Below are 19,208 nucleotides of genomic sequence, written 5' to 3' on the forward strand. Positions count from 1 at the left end.
TAGTGGCGCAATTTCAAATGCGCTACGGATGCGATTGGGTGGGGGGGGGGGGGGGGGGTGTTTGTTTATCAAGCGCATTGAACATTTAAACTAGATAAGCACGATTTAACAAAAAATAAGTGGAATGGAAAAAAGTAGTTGAACGATATGTCGCTTGACTGGCGGTTGAAGTCTTTTGTGCTGATGGAATTCGCTCGAGGCCATCGCGAATGTTTTTGTTTTTTGTTTCGCTTCGTAGAAAAGTATCTTGGTTCTTCGTTTACCATTTAAAACATGTTCTCTTTTAACCTTTCGATTTTGTTTGGCATAAATTGTGAAAGTAAAAACTGTTTTATTTTGTTCCATCACATGGGGGCGATGGGCCGACATCGAAGCAAATGACACGTTCGATGATTTTGTTTTAAAATTTAGCTTGTACCGACATAGAGCGCCCTCGGGGAAGCATTAATAGAAAGTTTATAAATAAAGGTAAAGTCTTTCCGATTTCAAAAAGAGATCTGTATGAACGTTAGAACAATGTTCATAGCGCGGATTGCCGTTGTTTGGGTTTGTCTTGTTTCCATCACATGCTCTCGTCCTGCTTCTCTGCTAAGGAGCGTTAGTAGACGTAAAGGCTCACTCCACTCGGTGCCGGTCAAGATGAAAAGGCAAACGGACGATCTCCATCGAAGGTTAATGGGAACGGAACCGTCTCACTACGGGTAAGCAGACCAACTATTTAAAAAACGCCTTTCTATCATATTCCTCTGTACATTCTCCTTTAGGGACCAATTTTCCCCGGAAGATCAGAGCGACGAGTCGATGATGCATTTGCGCAAAAAAGCATCGATCGCAGAGGTTTTCCGTCACAGGCTGATGGCATGTGGATTGATAACAACCAAATCCCCCGAACGCTGGAGGGATCGTTTGATTGCCGAGTTGGATGAAATTATTACGGAAATAGAGCATCGGTGTGCCCTGTGCAAAACGTTGTACGATGAACCCTGCCGGTATGAAGTGCTCCGCAGCCTGATCGATCCTTGTCCAGCATGTATTCGACGGAAGCAGAGCACCAAGCAACGGCTCTTACTTACGCTTCAAAAGGTGCTGGAAAAATCATTGAACAGTGAACACGTGCAAAGTGATAGTAGTAGTGTGGGGGCTGAGGAAGAGAACGAGGGTCATGGCACAAACATTTGGTCCATTACAGAAAAACCGATGAGTAGAAAAACGAGAAGCACAACGGAGCTATCTATGCAGTTAACAACACGCCACGCAGGGAACCCTCAGGATGATGATGCGTTGCACACTGCTGTACAGAATTACAAGCTTAAAGCTCCTTGGCGATCGCAGCAGCTCACAACCGAACCCACCAAAACCACATCGAGCGTAAATCAAACTAACGTTCCGTACCATGACAGAGAGCCTTCCGCAGTGCACGTCATCGACGGACAGCCTGTGGATAATGTGCACGATTTCTTGCAACAGTACATGAACCTCGTGTACGGTGGGCAGCCGGGCAACGAGCAACGGAAGCAGTTTTTTCTTGACCAATTATGCCGAAATGCAACCAACGGCAGGATCGTGCTGCAGTGCAAAGATATCGCCGGGCAGCGAAAAACGCGTTCCTCAGAAAACGGCACAGCAGAAAAAGTATCGGCTTGGAATGCTGGTGAAGATTCCAACGCCTCAAGTGACATTCAAAAGTCGCTACTTTTTACTACCCCATCCATAAATGGTAAATTTGCATCTTAACCTTTGTTTTCTAGTGATTTTGTAATGACTAATTCGTTCGTGTCTTTTCCAGATTTAAGAGCTAAAGCTGTACGTTGCAAGTCGTGTTGGACACTCGGTAGAAAAAGGCCACAGTGGGAAGGATTCAATTGAGTTGTATTACTAAAAAAAAGATAACTAAATAAATAAAAACCTTCTTGGAAGTAGCAGACGGTTCCAAAGGATTGCCAAAATGAAGCCTCCTGCATTTTATTTTTTATCAAAAACATCACTTCCACAGCTGATTTTTGAATTTTGAACTGTTTCATCGTTTGATCGATTATTTACTCACCAAAATCGATGATGACCCTTTACGATGAAGAGAGCCACTCGTGTAATCAGGTCTTAAGCGCGCGCGATGCGCCTTATCCGAATATTGATGCAGATTCCGAACCATTTCATAGTTTTGATATATTTTCAACAAATAAAACTCAAAAGTTTTTCATTTTACACAACATAAGCAAGTTCCTTTCGCATCAAACGAAATGGGCGCATTTCAGCGCCTGCGATTATTGACAACCGTGTAGCAGCTGCTGCAGAGAGCTGTCAAAAGCGGCCGATGCAAAACCGGCGCGTGCACAGCCGTGGAAAGAAACGCAAGAGGCGGCATCATTTTTTTGTGGAACTTTAGTTTACCTACAGTTTAGTTTAGTAAGATAATCGCGCAACAGAAAACTGTAACGGAACCATGTCGTCGGACATCAGTCTAGAGCTGGTGAATGTGTTGCCGTACACACGCGAGCAAAGTACCGCCGCTGCCGACGGCACCGACACGGAAGGTTTGTGATTGCGGCATTCCAGCAGATGGAAACATTGAGTGCGCTAATGATTGGGGTTTTCTGCTCTTTTGTCTTGGATTTGCAGAGAAACGAGGCGTACTGGAACGGAATGGGATTACCTGGTACGCCCGTGGTTCCGTGCTGGAGGTGTTCAACGTAAACTCCAGCTTTAAGGTTATTTCACACAATTTTCATCCATGCACCAGGTGAGCTTGTCAGCGCGTGCATTACGACCGGCCAGAGCAACATCCTACACGGCGGGGACTCATTTGTTTGGTTGTGTTTCTTATACTTGTAGCAAATCCAAACCCTGTACGGTTGAATGTGTCGAAGAAGTAGAATCCGTGGGGTGTGCGCTTCTTGCCGTGGGACTGCGGCTCGGCAGCGAGCAGTCCCAGATAGTGTTCCTCTCCGTGCGTGGTGGCCGGGAAGTGGGACGCATCGATGTGCAGGAGGATGTAAAGCTGCTGCGCTACATGGATCCTAGCTCTTGTTCCATCGGGCTGCTGAGCAAGTACCAGGGCTGTCTGGCTGCCGGAACCGAGGATGGCAAAGTGATTTTGATCGATCTCTGCCTGAGGCGGTTAAGCAATGGTAAATATGTCCTTCTCCAACACTCCTTTATCGTTTATTCATCGCTTCTCCTCGCTCACAGGATTTGGCAGGGAAGTTGCAATGAATGATCCCGGAAAGCGGCAGTGTCACATCGAGTTTTCGCGCGGATCTCTAAAGCAGCTGATACAAAACCATGCAAAGATCCAGGAACGCGGATTGTACTTTGGATTGCAGTTGAGCCACAACGAGCAAGCCTCGGTAGAGTGCCTGCTGGACATTGTCCCGCTGAAAGTGATTTGTATCGGACTAGCGGACGGCACCGTACTTCTTTGGGATTTGGTAGACCATTCCATCATGCACCGGATAGCGCCCCCGACAGACGATTGCTCGGTGGTGGCTTTGAACTACATCGAGCCCAGTGACGATCCGAAGGCGTGTCTGTACCTGTGGATCTTCTATGCGCATCCCGAGGGTGCCTTCGCTTTCCTGCACATGATCATGTGTGAGGAAAAGTACAGCCAACAGGGCACGTTCGTGTACGATCAGTTTCTTTCGTGTTCTTCGCGGCTCACCCTTACCACCTACGATCCGGGCAGTGTGCCACTGAATGTGCAAACCGTCACGAAGAAGGTATTCCAGGAGGATGAACCGATCACGCTGAGCGTGCTGAGCTGGCTGGGCTCGAACGGAACGACAACGGTGCTGGTGTTTGACTTGAACCAATGGTACAAGGCAGAGATGCCGTACGAATGCGACTGGCAGCAGGAACTGACCCACACGGTGGTGTTTCACCTGAAGGGGGAAAGTTTTCATGCCCGGCTGAACGAACGATCGTTGGTGCTGTTTCGGTCGATCCAGCGCCCGGAGGAACATTTTTATCCCAGCTCGTTGGCATTCGGTAAGCAGTTCTAGCACACAAGCGTATGGATTGTTCACTAAATCACTGTCTTTTTCTTTTGCGGCACAGATATTATGAACTTCAATGGTATCAACTGCAACACGTACCGCTGGATCGGATTGCAGAACAAGCTGCTTCAGTATCTCGAGCAGGACGGGGCAAACAGCGTCATTCACCCAGCGGGACTGTACGGAATGCTTTGTCGGGCCGCGCTGTTGCCTCAGTTTCACGAACCCATATCGCCCTCCGATGGCGTTGCGAAGGAACAGCGAGAGTTTGTGCTATCGCTAGCGCTGGAATACAACTGTCACATGTTTCTGCAGAGCTGCATCGATCTGTGGGCCGACGGAAGCCATCTCGGGGCGGAACCCGAGCAGGGTGTGTCCCTTTCGACGATAACGGACTGGATTTGGAATCGATCGAAGGCGCTGAAATCGGTGTGCAATCGTATGCTCGCGACGCTTATGACCGATCAGGCCGGAAGACGTGTCGATGCACGAACGCAGGATGCACTTTCGCACTGCACGCGGCAAATGAAGCAGCTGGCGGAGCTGTATCGAAGGATCATGTCCGATTGTTTGGAGTTTATACCGGAAAATGGTAAGTCGCAGGGCTAGGCTGCAAAATGGGCAGTTTAATTCTTCCTTTTTTTTACCACGCTTGTAACAGTTCAGGGTCGTCTGGCGAAAGAATCGGCCTCGATTACGGCGGCTGCCGAGTATCAGGACGTTCTTCAGTGGCTGCTCCATGTGGGCATTTTGCCAGAGGCGAACCAATCCGACGACGAGCAGGACAGCGACAGTTTGCTGTTGGTGCCGTATCCCTACACACGGCTGTTGGAGTTTTACCGCAAGAGACGACACTTGCTGGACGAGCAGAAGAGTAAAGCCGTTCCTGACTTATCGACGTCCGGCAAGCTGCTCTTCATCGATAACTACCTCCAGCGTGAATTTGACGTGGAGACGGTTTGGAAGGCGTGGCACGAAGACACTCCCGTCAACGGTCAGGCACTCTATCCGCCGTGCTCGTTGCAGAAAGCGTTGCGCATTTTGCTCATTCCTGACGTGGTGCTGGAGCGGAAGCTCGTGCTGTTGCTGTATCTGTTTATGGACGTCGTAGCAGCGGTAGAGGACGAACGGTAATTACAGTGTTACGTGGTTTCCTTTCACGATTTATGTCGAAGTTAAACTAATGCTCTTCTCCATTTGGCAGATTTGAAAATGTCGTGCGTCAGCTGGAGAAATTTCCACGTGTATTCAACGTGAAAATTGGCACGCTGGAACGTGTGCGTGCCTTTTGGCACCTGGATCATGGAAATGTATCGGTAAGCATCCATTTTCTTAAGCAAATAATAATACTCTGCAATACGTGAACTCCCTTTGTACTTGCTGCAGGAAACGGTAAACGAATTTCTCTCGCCTCTATCGATTACGATCGAATTTCCACAATGGCACCGTGAGCTGATGGTGTCGGTTCTGCTGCGCCTGGAAGCTCCGAACCTCGCGCTGAAAGTGCTCCGAGCTCCCGGATGTCCGGTTTCGCCGCAGCTAGAGCTGACGACGCTGGTTCAGAACAATCTCATCTCGGAAGCATTCAGCTTGCAGCGCCGCACACCGCAACCGGACGGTCGCCAGCTAGTCTGGTTCATCGAAGCCATACTGATGGCCGGCACACCGGAAACGCTGCTAGAGTTCGCTCTCAACGACGAGGAAAAGCATGTGCTCCGCAGCTACCTGCGCGACTGTCCGCTGGAAACGAGCGACAGCTTGCTGTTGGGTCATCTGTTGCAAAACTTTGAATTTGTCGAAGCGGTCCAGTTCGTGGATCGGCTCGGCCGGAAGCGTAACGTGGAGGTTCAAAAGGAAATTCTCGGCCTTTATCACAACGCACTCGATCCCATGAGCCAACAGCTGGCGTATCTCACGTACCAACACCCGGCTGAGCTGGAACCGAAAGGAACAAACGCGGCCAGCCCAAACTCGCCGGCGGATGCGCTGGAAACGTTAAGTTCGCGGCTCATTCGTCAGCGAGCGGATTTCCGTGTGCGCGTGCTGCACCAATCGGTGGCGGCCGTTAAGGAAGCCGCTATCAAGACGGGTCTCCAGCACGACCGACCGTTCTTGGACAAACCGAGTCTCGGAGTGTTTCAATGCCGTCCAACGGTGCGCAGTTTCAACGTTTGCTATCCGGTGCGGTTGGATCCGTCCATGAAGAAACGGCGTCAGCGGGATTGGGACGTGTCGGACGAGGATCTAGCGATGGGTCGTAAGCCGCCAGTTCCGCTGCTGAATGAAGAGGACGGATTTGGAAATCCGCGGAAGAAACGGTACCTGGGACCATCGGACCGTGACATCAGCGTCCCATCGAATGAAGGCACAGGAAGGCGAAGGAAGTTTGCCGACTTTGAGTTTCCCGTGCCAGTAATTCCCGAGTTTCGCCCAATGAAACCAAAGTTCAACTTTACCGCGGCAAACTCAACCCTGATATCCAGCATGGAACGGGCGACTCACTCCGAAAAGTCAACCAGCCATTCACCAAGCATTTTCCTGACGACGCCACCGTTTGCGAAGAAACAACCACTGCAACGCGATCCGCAGAATCGTTCTGGTTCGGCTGATGGCGATGAAGCGCACGACGATTCCTACACACCTCCGGGCATTTTAAAGTCGACTCAATCGCTGCAGGGTCGTAACAGCTCTCCGATCGCAGCGCATGATCGTATCGCAGCCGATGGTGAGGAAAAGGTGCTGCGCTTTGATTTGCCGCCCGGTTCGACTACGCTCGAGGATTCCTGCTTGGTTGACGACACCAAAGAGCTGCCGAATGAGGAGGAGACAGTTGCAGCAGCGGCTGGTACCGCCTCCCATTTGGCCACTCCCGTGCTGCGCCACGATCTTGATCTATCGGGTATCTCGAATGATGATTTCTACTCACCGGAAGTGACGATGGAGCAGAACAGTTTGCAGCAAGTGCTTGCATCGGGAGGACCGTTCGGACGTCGATCGATTCATAATTCCCGATCGGGCACACCGGTCACTGGGGTGCTGCCTGGAGAGGGAGGCAATAACATTGCAATCATCATCGAAGATCACTACGAGGAGGATGATGAGCAACGTGCAAAAGAACAGCAACAGGATGAGGAGATGGAAATGGAAGTGGACGAAGGAGACGTACCACCGTCGAGTGAGCATGTGTTCGTGATCGAGGACAGCGATGGAGAGCAGGTGAACGAAAGCCATCCGGAACGACCGGCGGCGGTTAGTGACGAAGGTGATGAAATTGTGATCCTTGATGAGGAATCGTTTAATCAACGGGGACCATTAGCTGCTGAAGAGTGAGTATCTAGGGCACAAGAAACAACTTTATTTAAATGTTCTTATCATTTCCGGATGCTACTCAGGGCGAAGTGAAACATATACAGGTACAGATTTGGAATCTCAGATCCTTCTGAAACACTTCGATGAAATATTTCACTTCAGAAATGCCTGAAAATATTCCATCCTGAAATGATTCTAGCATCCAGAATGCTACGCCTACTTTGACTACGTTTGTAACATGTTTTGAGCATGAGGTTGCTAACACGGTTATTCTTTCCCTAGGAACGAAAGTAAGAAGCAAGGTGCAATTGTGGTTGTAAGGCACGAAGAACACGTCATGGAACAAGAAGCTTCCGCAGATATCACAGGATCGGTACATGAAGAGGAGGAAGAAGAGCAGGACGAGGAGCAGGACGAGGAGCAGGACGGGGAGCAGGACGAGGAAGAACAGGAACATGAAGAGGACGACGCAAGTGGAGAGGAAGCTGTTGATGAAGAAGATGCTTATGAAGAATCGCTAGAGGAGGAGGAGGAAGAGGAGAACGGTAGTCAAGAAGCTGTTGATGAGGATAGCGTGCTGGAGGTGATCGATCTCAGCGATGAGGAAAAACCGGCCGAAGCGAACCCCGAGGACAACGATGATGATCCGGAAGAGTATGTGTTCAGCAGCACGTCACAGTCTTCCTCCACGTCGTCGTCCGACGGTCACGATGGCGACGGTATGCAGCCACCCGGTGCAGTGCCGTTGAATGTAGCGGTTGCCGAGAGTGCGTCGGATAATTTAGACGCAGCCGAAGGTAGTCCGCCAGGTTGGCATTACGAGCAATCGCACCCAGACATAAATGTGGACAATTTGTACGATGACATCATTGAGCTGGAGCAGGTGGGTGAACCGCCGCAAGAACAATCGCTTGCGAGCACCGCTCCGGATGATGCGATGGGTTACATTCAGGTACCTACCACATCTTCGTCGACCCATCGCACCGAAGCGGAGGGGCTGGCCACGTCCGGCGGTGATGGTGGAGAAGCCGAATCGTCCGAGGTGGAGGATCTGTCTGTGCCTCAGCAAGAGACAGACGGGGTGGAGGATGGAGTTGCCGCACGGGATCTTTCTGTTGCAGCGGCCGCTGACCAGTGGCCAGATAATGTGGCTAGCTCTAGCTCGAGTCTCTCTGCCGCTGGCCCGTCCTTGAATGCATCTGCACCAGTGACGAGTGCGGCGCCCAGTGCAACGACCACAGCTTCTCCGCAAACAACCCCAACACAGGAGAAAGTGTTTGGCCAACCGAAGAATGCGCATGAGCTGGAAGTTCCGGCAATGAATCTGTCGGTCAAACCGGATGAAGCGCACGGTTCCAGTCGCAAGAACAGCAAGGGCGAAGAGAACGGCCTCACGGAAGATGCCCGGGCGCTGAATCTATCTGCCGGACAGCAAGAGCTGGCCGAACAGGGCTTAATCGACGCAGACGATGGAAATGTGAGTAGCAATCAGGAGGAGGAAAATGAGAAAGCGGTACGGGAGGAAGCACAATCATCGGACGAGACAAGGGCAGAAGATCACGAAGAGCTGGAAGCTGAGCTGCGTGTGTCGGATGATGAGGCGTCAAGTGAAAAGCCTGCCGAAGAAAGCGTACAAGAAACGAAATCTACGGACCAGGGAAGTAAGGAAGAACCGGGAGCGGAGGTCACAGACTCCCCGAAACAAGCATCAAAAGGCGCTTTCATGCACCACGATGACGCGGAAGCATCAACCTCAACTCCACGCACCAACGTAAAAACACGTCTAATGGCAGCGTTGGAAAAATCGGCCACCACCGTCGAACAACCACACACACCGTCAAGGCGGCGTGGTATGCGTGCATCGTCGGTGCTGGCCGAAACGACAACCACCCCGCTATCGCCGATGCTGTCCCGCAGTCGACGCTTTACATCGGCCGACAACTTGGCCGGCAGCACACCGGAACCAACGCAACCGCTCACTCCGCGCCGTTCGACGCGTGCAGCCTCGTTGGTGAAGGAACTGTTTACTGGCAGCGGCGCTACACCCCAGAAACGAGCGCGTCGAACTTCGCAAGCATCCATTGAACCGGAGCAGGGGGAAACCATCGTAAACCGGTCGCACGATTCCGTGGAAGAACCACGGGAACCTTCGGAACGCTCGTTTGCCAGCTCCACCGCCAGCAGCACACGGCGCAGTATGCGTTTGAAAAAATCCTCTCAAATGCCACAAACCCACGAACCGACGACGACTGGTCCATCGGATGGTCAAGCGGCGGCGGGACCACTGCTGGCCGAGTACTCCACCAATCGGCGCCTAACCCGGCACCAGCTAGCAGTGATGGAAAAGTCGATGGGAGGAATGATTGGATCGGACAGAAGCGCAGCAGCACCACCACCACCGCCGCGCCGAGTGTCGGTGGATCGTCGGAGTCACGATGTGACCGAGACGGGCGGCGGTGACAGTGAGTCAGAGTCGATCGTATCGAACGTTAGCAATCAGTCGTCGGTACGTACGACCCGATCACGCGCTAGTCGCACCACGACCACACGCTCCAAACGCGGCAGCAGCCGGAAGCGGAACGAGCCGGACGAGGAGCAACAGGCCGGCGATTCCGATTCCGACCAATCGCTGGTGTATGCGAGCAGTCAGCGTTCCGCGGTGGGTTTGGAACCGATTGCGGAAGAAGGTAAGGCCGTTCCCGTGCGTGCAGTGCAAAAACCCTTCTACAGAGCTCTTAAACCGCCGTGCACACCTCTTTGTTTCATTGTAGGTGAATCTAATCCTTCCACCACACGGACACGTCGTGGCCGGCTAGCTAAAAATGCAAAGTAGTGTACGACACAGCATCAGGAAGCATCGTCGGGCATCCGGTGGTAGGCGCTTTGCAAGTGTGTGTGTAAGTTATTGGGGTGTATTTTGTTGATTCTAGAATAAACGGTGTTTTTCTTTCATACTCGTACCGTAATGCATGTTGAGAGTAAATTTCCTACACACTACACGTGCTACTTCTTCTTCTTCTTCGTTGGCCTCGTTGGCATTCAGAACCTCGAGAGGTCTCGGCCTGCCATATTTCTGGCTTTCTGTGACTTAATTTTACCCGTAGAAAAGTAGTCAGCTTTACGTACGGAGAGGCGGTGTGAAGACCATGTGAAGACCGGCGCCGCTGTCGCCTCCGCCACCGGACCGCCCCAACTACGTGCTACAGCTATCCGAAATTGTTGAACATGACGAGGAACTCCTCCTTTCTGGAGGAGTATGAGACCAGCATGCTCGTCCGATTTCCCAATTAGCAGAATATCTGCTTTGCTACTCAGCTCGAGGTCTATTTCTTCGTCTTGATCAAACAAACCTCCAGGTCTTAGACTCCAGATAGACTTCTTCTTCTTCTTCTTCCTCCTTGGCACTACACCTTGACAGGTTGCGCATAGAAGCCCTCATTTTATTGAGGCCAGGACTCTCGGTAGCTCTCGAGCTCACTACTCAACACTATATGTGTCTCTGCTTCCCATTCGGGTCCTGTAACGGGCAAAACGGGAGAATCTGTCCTCTTACTTAAGTCCCAGACAGAATATTCGAAGCTCTTACTTTGCTTTGCACTTCGAACCAGGGAGTCGTAGGAGTTGAGGACCTCGGTCGGAATTTTTCTAGAGCAGACAGAGCGTTTGATAGGCTCTTTCCAGTGTTAGATAGCTGGTGGGGTTGTTCGGTATGATTCTCGTGACATGACACACACCCCGCAATCGTCCGTCATTTTCTCAATTTTAAAAAGTAAAAACTCACGCACGGTTCCCTTTTCAGTATCCTTGTTCTAAGATTGAAAACAAAAATCGGAACATTCTAGGAAGTGGATAGGAAGGAAAGGTAAGGACAGCAAAGAACCGACGAAGCAGAGTGAGAGACGGAAGGAAGGAAGGAGGAGTTATAGGAAGGTAAAGAGGGAGAGAGAGAGAGAGAGAGAGTGCAAGAAGAAACCATATTCGGATACAATTTATTGCGTTTCTCTATTCGTTTTATGCATACCTTATAATGTTGGTGTGTGTGTATATAAGATAGAGTTTAAAAAATATATAAACCACAGTAGAGCAATACATAGTTTAATAAATTACCAATTACATACGCACGGTCCGCGTCCTGATCTTGTGGCGTTTTATCTAACACACACACACACACACGCGCGTGCATGCTGCCTCTCACAATTGTTTTTGGAGTTCGTTTTGTTTAGCGGATTAGCTCAATTGTTTCGTTATCTAAGGGAAAATTGGGACTACACTGTAAAGCCCTTCGCTTGCTGTGGTATGTGTGCTGGTAAGATTTGGTTGTGTGGCTGAATTTAGTGGTCTATGCGTTGCCGTAAAGCAGCAGCAGTGCTTCAGGAGAAACGGGCTGGAACTATTACATTGAGGAGAGAAGTAGTTTAACAGAGGGAAAAGTGGGTTTTCCAAATAAGATGGCGAGAGAACACCATCCCGCGGAAAAGGATAACTTCCTTCCGATTTTTGAAAAGTGGGTGCCGCTTTTCGGAGCCCCCCTCGAAACGAAAGCAACTCTAAGCGAGCGAGTTTATTGGGGATTAGAAGGGAATTAGAAGGAAGGAGGAGCCGGTTGGACAGTGGTGGCCTGCTGCGTTGAGCGTCTCACTTGGCCGGCCCGTTGTTGATGCGCGCCTCCTTGGCAATGTTCTTCTTCAGATGCTCCTTGTAGTCGAGAATGTTGCCGTTCCACTTGGTGACCGTCCCCTTCTCGCACACCCAAATCTCCTCCGCCACCTGGTTAATGAGCCGGAAGTCGTGACTGACGAGCACCAGCCCTCCCTCGAAGTCGTTAATCGCTTCCGCTAAGGCATCGATCGTTTCCATATCCAAATGATTCGTCGGTTCGTCCAGCAGCAGCAGATGCGGCTTTTTCCACGCCAGATACGCGAACACCACCCGGCACCGTTGCCCGTCGGACAGCTGCCGGATCGGGCACACCTGCTGGCGTCCCGTCAGCCCGTACCGGCCGATAATCTTCCGCATCTCCTCTCGCTCCACCACCTCCGGGAAGCTTTTCAGCATGTAATCCAGCGGGCTCGCGTCCATGTCGAGCAGTTCGTGCAGATGCTGGTGGTACCGGGCGATGCGCAGATGCGAGTTCTTGCGGATCATGCCCGCCGTCGGCACCAGATCACCGTACAGCAGCTTCAGCAGCGTACTCTTGCCCGCACCGTTCGGTCCGACCAGGGCAAGCCGCGTGTCCAGATCGATGCCGAACTCGAGATTTTTGTAAATGTACGGCGTCTGCTCGTTGTACCGGAAGCTAACGTTTTGCACCATAATCACCGGCGGCGGAATGGTGCCGCACGAGGGGAAACAAAAGTTGAGCTGCTTCTCGTCCACCGCCTTCTCGGTCAATCCTTGCGCCACCATCTTGGCGAGCGTCTTCTCCTTCGATTGGGCCTGCCGGGCGAGCTTGGCCGAACCGTGCCCGAACCGGGCGATGTAGTTCTTCATGTGTGCGATCTGATCCTGCTCCCAGTTGTACTGCTTCATCTGGTTCTCGAGCAGCTCGAGCCGGGTCTTGACGAACTGTTCGTAGTTGCCGGTGTAGTACTTCAGCCGCTTCTGCGTCATGTGGATGATGTTCGTGCAGACGCCGTTCAGGAAGTCCTGCGAGTGCGAGATGATCACCAGGATGCGCTTGTACGTCTTCAGCTCCTCCTCCAACCACACGCACGCGTCCAGATCGAGATGGTTGGTCGGTTCGTCCAGCAGCAGAAGATGCGGCTTCACGTACAGTGCCCTTGCCAGTGCGATACGCATCCGCCAACCGCCGGAAAAGTCCTTCGCCGCCTTCTGCTGCATTTCCTTGCTGAAACCTAAACCGTGCAGAATGCGGGACGCTTTCGCTTCCGCCTGATCGGCCGACATTTCGTCCAGCCGGTCGTAAATGTCCATCAGCTGCTCCTGCGCCTCGTCGTCCTCCTGGTCGACCAGCGCGTCGGCCATCTTCTCCAGCTTGATGCGCTCCTCGTCCACCTCCATCACGCACTGGATGGCGCTTTTCGAGCTGGCCGGAATTTCGCGCGTCAGATGGAATATGTCGATGTGGTCCGGGATGGCCACCTCGCGATTGCCCAGCACGGACAGCAGGGACGATTTGCCGCACCCGTTCGCGCCGAGCAAACCGTACCGCCGGCCACAGTTCAGCTCGAGCATCGTGTCCTGCAGCAGCTCGCAGCCGAAGAAGGTGATCGAGAAGTTGGAGAACTTGATGTCACGCGACCGGGGATGCACGGCCAACGAACCGGTACAGGCACGGGCCTCCGCATTGATCCGTGCCTCCTCGTCCAGCTTCGCGCACAGTGCCTCTGTAACAAGACGTAGACGGAATCGTCGTAGTTCCACCAGCTGTGTAGTCGCCTACTTGGCTCCACTTACCTTCCTCAGTCATTTCGGCGGTAGCAGCAGCGCCGTTCGTGCCGCCGTTCGCAATCTTTTTGTCATCCTTCTTCGAGCTCGTGACCGGGATGCTTTTCTTGTTGCGGCCTTTCTGCTTCTTGTCCGGTGCCATCGTGTTGTACGGGTGGGTTAAAACTGGACGGAAGAAGAAAGAAAAACGTCACTGATCGTCACACGCGCACACACGCACGCACACATCAACACAGGTGGCAGCAGCTGGGCAGCAAATTCCGACGGGGCAAAAGTGGGTTAAACCGTTTCGAGGGCGATCAGGTGTAACGGAGCCAGAATTTGTTCAGCATGATTCGTGGCGCATCGGGTACGATGCAAACGGGGGAGCAGAGCTACTAATCGTCAAAGTATTTCTGTCCACAAATTTCACAATCTTTTAATCGGAAACGGCGATAGCCAGACAAGCCGTAATTTGCTTCCGCAATCATCCCACTGCACCCAGCGGATTTGCACGTGAATTTTGATCGATGAGTGCAAACTGCAACGTTAAGCATTCGAGCCTGCACTTGGTAAAATGGGTGGCCCGAGCCACCGTTGTTGGTGGGGGTACGGATCGGGGTCACTTGGCAAAGGATTACTACCTGAAATTTAACTTTTTAACACTCGTTTATATGTTTCGGCCTGCACAACACTTGACAATTGCGAAAGAAGGATTTTTTTCTGCGCGCGGCGGCATCAAAAAAACACATGTTTTTTGACAGCTGCATTCGGGACGGCGCACAGTGGGACAATCTCATGGTGCCGAGAGTTTGACAGTTAATAAAAAGAAATTTTAATAACATCTTTTGTTTATTTAACAAAACACATTACTGCTTTTGTGAATTGCAGCCTTGAATGGAAGATACTTCAGAAAGTACACAATTTTCCCAACTGTTTAAATAGTTCAAGTTTTTAGAAACAACACTTGCGGATTTTATTTTGAGACAGCCATTGATCAATTCCATATTTTAATTATCCAATCCAAAAACTGATGGCTGTTTAATGCAGGCCCAACTCACTTTAAGTGCATTCGTTATAAAATCCGAAACAAAAATTGGCCACTGCATTATACTTTACATGTAGTTCTGAGACGATTTGCTTAAAGTTGTCCGTAAACATTCGTCTATTCGCACAAGTCTATATTCCAAAGTTGTGATAAAACTTCATCGTTTCCAAACTCATCTGCTGGTCGTTTGTGCAATAAATTGTGAAATAAACATTCATAATTCGTTGCCCCATTTGCAAAGCACATGTTCCACTAAACAACTGATAGACCACCGCCTAAGAATCTGTTCACCGTCTCACGTCATGAACTGAGCGAGAGAGAAAGCGAAAGGGACAATTTCAAGAGCACAGACGTTTGTGAAAAGGGATATTTTATTTCGAAGGAAAACGTTTTCCACCACTCACTCGTGCGCCTCCATCTGGAAGTCCAGGACAACATCGGCATTTCCTTTTGTTTTTCAAGAAGGCATCTGTGGACATTGAGTGCAAATTCCTGATGTTTCATTCTTAACATTAAATAATTCTACGAAGCATTTTATTTGTGAAAAAAAAAACAATTCAAAATTCTGAACATCTGAAACGAAAGAGAGTACGGTTATTTGTGACCGAATGCCGCCAGTAATGTTTTGAACCTAAATTTCCCAACTGTGCTGCCGTGTGGCCCCACCAGAGATGCGAGAGAGAGCATGCCTCTCATACCAACGTTGGCTCTCGATGCGTGCGGGCGTGCGTTGTCCGTCGTCCCCGACAATGGTTTGAGCATTGAAGTGTTGTTAGTTAAGCCGTAGCCGTACCGCAGCCAAGTCGTGTTCTAACGGGTGTAGAAACTTTCTTTTTGGAGTCTGGAAAAAAACGGTGCATGTTTGACAGTTGCAAAGAACAAAAAAACGCGAATTGCATACCTTCAGGGTGTGGAGCAGCTGCAGCCCGTAGCGCACGCCAATTGCCATTAGAACGTGAAAGGGGCGAGTCTCGCCGTATTGTGCAGTGCAAAAAGAAGTGTGCGTATTGTAGCCGAAAGGTGAAAAGTGTGGCCAACAGTCCTCACCCCACTGCCCGCCAGAACCACAAAGGCGAGCGAACAAGTGGAGCTTCCGATTGCAGATTTCCACGTTCGGCAACAGCGACGAAACGGGCGGCCGTACACAAAAACCGTCCATCTTTCATTGTGCATTGTCTGGCGTACCACCCATCTGTGGCCCGTGGTTGATGTTGAATGTAGGGATGTCTTCTTTGAACTTCCTCCTATCCGGTGCACTTCCTGCGGGAATAAAATCCAGGAAATAAAAACCTTTCCAAATGACATCACCCGCGAAGGTACCTCGGCAACTTCCTCGCCAACGCTTCCTTGGATGATGTACGCCGACAGCTACAAGGTGTCGTAAGCAGACTGGGTAGATAACAAGAGTTAGCTGTCAAAATAATACCGATTGCCACTGGTGCCGGAATTTGCCGGTTCTGACGCACAATGATAAGCGGCCGAAGAGATAGCGGGATGAGCGTTCTGGTGCTTCCTCAACATTTATCCAGTTTTGCTTCGTGCGGTCGTAGCGGCTTCCCCATTGGTTCCTGATTGTGCGATGATCTCGTCCTGGTGCGTTCCGTAGTGTTTCGGTAGTGCAACGGCGAACGTGCCGGCATCCGTTTTCTTGCGGTAGTGCGTAGTGTAGAAGCGAGCGAGCCTCTAGGGCCCTCTAGGATAGAGAATTCAATCGATAAGATTGTTCAGTGCACCGAAGTGGTCACCGATACGGCCGTCAAGGAGGCGGCCAAGTGTGTGGAAGTGTTGTGTTTGTGATACGGTTGTTGAGAAAGTGGGCCGGTTTGAGCATCAGTTTCGATTTCATTCGTGTTGCTGTAGGTCCTAAGGATTACAGCTTCCAGCGTGATTGGGAGTATCGAGTCGGTGTGGTAAGTGATTTCAGTATTACTCGAAGCCCTCCAGCAAGTCCTGGACTGTCTGTCTTTGTGTGGGTTTGTCGGATCGTTTTTTTTTGTCTTCTGTTCGTGGGTCGTTGTTTTCCTCCAAGTGCACACCGTGCATAGGTCGTGCATCAGGCTACGACCACGCTGGTACCATATGGCTGTACTGCGCTCCGAGTCTACCGCAACCGAATAGCCCCCACCGCTTGTTGGCGTGGCGCGTGTGGGCCGATTAATGGGAATGCGTTGTGGCCACGGGCCGAAGAGAATGAATAATTGCCGGGGCTGATGAGTAGGTGTGAAAGCGCTGGAGAAAGGAATCGAACAAGATGGGCACAACATGGGATGTGGAAGTGTCTGGCCTCAAAACGCCAATCGGCACATTCGAATTGATCGGGTCCGGGGCAAATGAAGAGAACGAGAGAGAGAGACAGAGAGGAAAAAAAATACGATCAAGTTCGAGCTGTAACTGCATCCAACTGCAACCCCAATGCCCAGGAACATCCCACACGAGATAGCCCAACGGGTGCGCATCGGGAGGTCGAAAGGATCATGCTTTAGCACCACGGGGAGCATCCGTTTGACGTGACGATGAGTTCCCTGTCAGACCATTCCATCTTGTTTGGAGCTGTACGAGAGCAGCGGACGTTAGAGCGGGCATCACGTTAGACGGGCCCTTCAGGCGGCCATAACGAGGTTCACTCTGCGTCGAAAATGATGGCACTTTAATGAAATTATCAACTCTATGTTAGTGAAGGCCTGCAGGTCCTTAGATCTTCCTGTGCGATCGACACGATATTTGAGGTTTGGAAACATTTTTATCGACTACCTCTCTTTAACGGGCATCGCTTGATCGACACTGCTTTCCAAAACTGCTGATGCTTCCCCGGTCGAGGCAACCCGTCGTTTTGGGTAATGAATTTTTCATGAGATCAATAAATATTTTTATCACCTTTTGGCTGCCGCGATTGGAAGCGTGAGTTGAAGAGGTTGTGTGTCCTCTCGCTTGTCACTATCAGCGAAAGGGGAAGGTTGAGATTGTCATCTCAATTTAGATGGAATCTGCCTCTGAAGTTTTTGAAAACGATCGTAAAGCTTGTGGCTCACCGCAGCCTTTGTTTAACACGTTTTGAACATTTAAGGCGAGAGATGCTTTCAAGAACCCTTATCACGCCTTGTGCAGGTCTGGACGTATCTGTGCAAAAATCGCATTAATAAGTCGGCTTATATACTGTGTTTACTATTCAGTAATAAACTATTTGCCGATCTACAGCCATCATGAAACGTTCCGCCGCTGGAAAAAGCAGCATTGAACGCCTCATCCATTGCCAGCTGTTTAGAATTTGTGAAAGCCCTCCACTCTGTGTGGGGCCGACCGATACACGACGGCTTGTCAAACGGTGGCTAGCACGTTGTTTGTTTTATTTCTAAATAACAACCCATACCCCCGTCGCTTATCACTCGTCGCCTGTGGCACGTTGAAGCCGTTGATAGTTCACACCGTTTTTTCCTCTGTTGCTTTCCACCGGATCAGGGCGATAGGGAAGTGGCTTGCTTTTTCTCCAAGAACTCCGGACAGAGGAAGAAAATATCACACATTCCGTGAGGTTTTGCACGTCGCCGTCTAGAGTTTACAAAACCTGTATGGGTGGTCTCCAGCGATCGGCTCGGGGAAGAAGTTTCATGTTGTCGGGTTTTGTTTGTACACATCCTTATCGTACTGTACTCACACGTCCCTGCACGGTGGCGCAGAAGTTCGGGATGATCCAAGGTTACACGATAGCAGCCAGCAGTTGTTCACCTTTTGCTCCGATAATGGAGACCGACCGATGCTGCTTAGCAAAAACTTCCACCGAAAAACTTATTAACACATCAGTCTGATCGCCTATCAGGTCTATTATTGGTTATCTTTCGGCTAAACCTTGACTTCGGTCGCTATCGGACTCGGAATCGACCGTCCGAGCGACTATCACAGCCCGTCAGCCCAAAGTGCTCCAAAGCCACCCTTCGGAAGACGCGTTTGAAAACACGTTTCCATCCGGCCGGTTTCTTACGCCCCGCGGCTTAAGACTACACGCCGTCCTGTAAGTAGCTTAAATCCGGAGCGGATTTGGGGACAGTTAGAGCCCATCAAAAGCGGCACCCGGTGGAGCGAGGCGTGCGATAGCGGGTCACGGTGTATTCCGGTTTTTCGTCGTTTTGGAAAACGTCGGCGATTGATCAATCGCTCTAGGGCAGGTGATTGGCGAAATATGTGTGGCTGTGAGGCTGGGCGTTGTTGGCGTTGCCTTGTCGCTAGCACACATGAAGACACTCCAATTTGAGGACCCATGTTTGGATTAGCATTCCAAACTGCGCACCGAACCGTTAGAGGGCCTGCTGTTCCGAAACCTGCTGCTTCGGTAAGCAATGGACACACTCAGTACAAACTTCCTACCGCACCGAGTGATCTTGTCACCGAGATGTGCAATATTTGTGCAGTTTTTAGGCCACACCGGTGAAATTGATTACCATATGACGATGTAGCGTTGCTAGCTCATTTACATTTGC

General features: G+C 50.7%; 4 protein-coding genes across 4 annotated transcripts in view; 3 read left to right on the forward strand and 1 right to left on the reverse strand.

Annotated features, from left to right (window-relative positions):
• Positions 1-78: 78 nt before the first annotated feature.
• Positions 79-1,946, forward strand: LOC118505007. The gene is made up of 3 exons (XM_036040196.1): positions 79-701; positions 765-1,717; positions 1,787-1,946. Exons 1-3 carry the CDS (start codon positions 502-504, stop codon positions 1,864-1,866), a joined length of 1,233 nt encoding a protein of 410 aa, XP_035896089.1. The 5' UTR covers positions 79-501; the 3' UTR covers positions 1,867-1,946.
• Positions 1,947-2,281: 335 nt separating this feature from the next.
• Positions 2,282-10,267, forward strand: LOC118504979. Its single transcript, XM_036040122.1, has 10 exons — positions 2,282-2,531; positions 2,617-2,737; positions 2,830-3,125; positions 3,187-3,984; positions 4,054-4,584; positions 4,654-5,122; positions 5,197-5,308; positions 5,379-7,318; positions 7,584-9,988; positions 10,073-10,267. The coding sequence occupies exons 1-10, from the start codon at positions 2,441-2,443 to the stop codon at positions 10,132-10,134; spliced, it is 6,825 nt and encodes a 2,274-aa protein (XP_035896015.1). The 5' UTR covers positions 2,282-2,440; the 3' UTR covers positions 10,135-10,267.
• An 821-nt stretch (positions 10,268-11,088) lies between these two features.
• LOC118504997 (ATP-binding cassette sub-family F member 2) lies at positions 11,089-14,488 on the reverse strand. The gene is made up of 3 exons (XM_036040174.1): positions 14,333-14,488; positions 13,719-13,874; positions 11,089-13,648 (listed from the first exon to the last, which is right to left on the reverse strand). The coding sequence occupies exons 2-3, from the start codon at positions 13,849-13,851 to the stop codon at positions 11,937-11,939; spliced, it is 1,845 nt and encodes a 614-aa protein (XP_035896067.1). The 5' UTR covers positions 13,852-13,874; positions 14,333-14,488; the 3' UTR covers positions 11,089-11,936.
• Positions 14,489-15,463: 975 nt separating this feature from the next.
• Positions 15,464-19,208, forward strand: part of LOC118504984 (abnormal cell migration protein 10) — a 48,824-nt gene continuing 45,079 nt past the window's right edge. The window contains exon 1 of the mRNA XM_036040138.1: positions 15,464-16,646. The gene's annotated coding sequence lies outside the window, so the exon portion shown is untranslated. The remainder of the gene's footprint in view (positions 16,647-19,208) is intronic.

This window comes from Anopheles stephensi, chromosome 2 (assembly GCF_013141755.1).
Source record: "Anopheles stephensi strain Indian chromosome 2, UCI_ANSTEP_V1.0, whole genome shotgun sequence".
Lineage (NCBI taxonomy): Eukaryota > Metazoa > Arthropoda > Insecta > Diptera > Culicidae > Anopheles > Anopheles stephensi.

Excerpts from the sequence above, each read along its gene's own strand:
- LOC118505007 (XM_036040196.1), top strand. The coding sequence starts at position 502 with ATGAACGTTAGAACAATGTTCATAGCGCGGATTGCCGTTGTTTGGGTT. Across the intron at positions 702-764 it reads ACGGAACCGTCTCACTACGG|GGACCAATTTTCCCCGGAAG; the intron begins GTAAGCAGACCA and ends ATTCTCCTTTAG. Across the intron at positions 1,718-1,786 it reads TACTACCCCATCCATAAATG|ATTTAAGAGCTAAAGCTGTA; the intron begins GTAAATTTGCAT and ends TGTCTTTTCCAG.
- LOC118504979 (XM_036040122.1), top strand. The coding sequence starts at position 2,441 with ATGTCGTCGGACATCAGTCTAGAGCTGGTGAATGTGTTGCCGTACACA. Across the intron at positions 2,532-2,616 it reads CGACGGCACCGACACGGAAG|AGAAACGAGGCGTACTGGAA; the intron begins GTTTGTGATTGC and ends TTGGATTTGCAG. Across the intron at positions 2,738-2,829 it reads AATTTTCATCCATGCACCAG|CAAATCCAAACCCTGTACGG; the intron begins GTGAGCTTGTCA and ends TTATACTTGTAG.
- LOC118504997 (XM_036040174.1), bottom strand. The coding sequence starts at position 13,851 with ATGGCACCGGACAAGAAGCAGAAAGGCCGCAACAAGAAAAGCATCCCG. Across the intron at positions 13,649-13,718 it reads CGCCGAAATGACTGAGGAAG|AGGCACTGTGCGCGAAGCTG; the intron begins GTAAGTGGAGCC and ends GTCTTGTTACAG.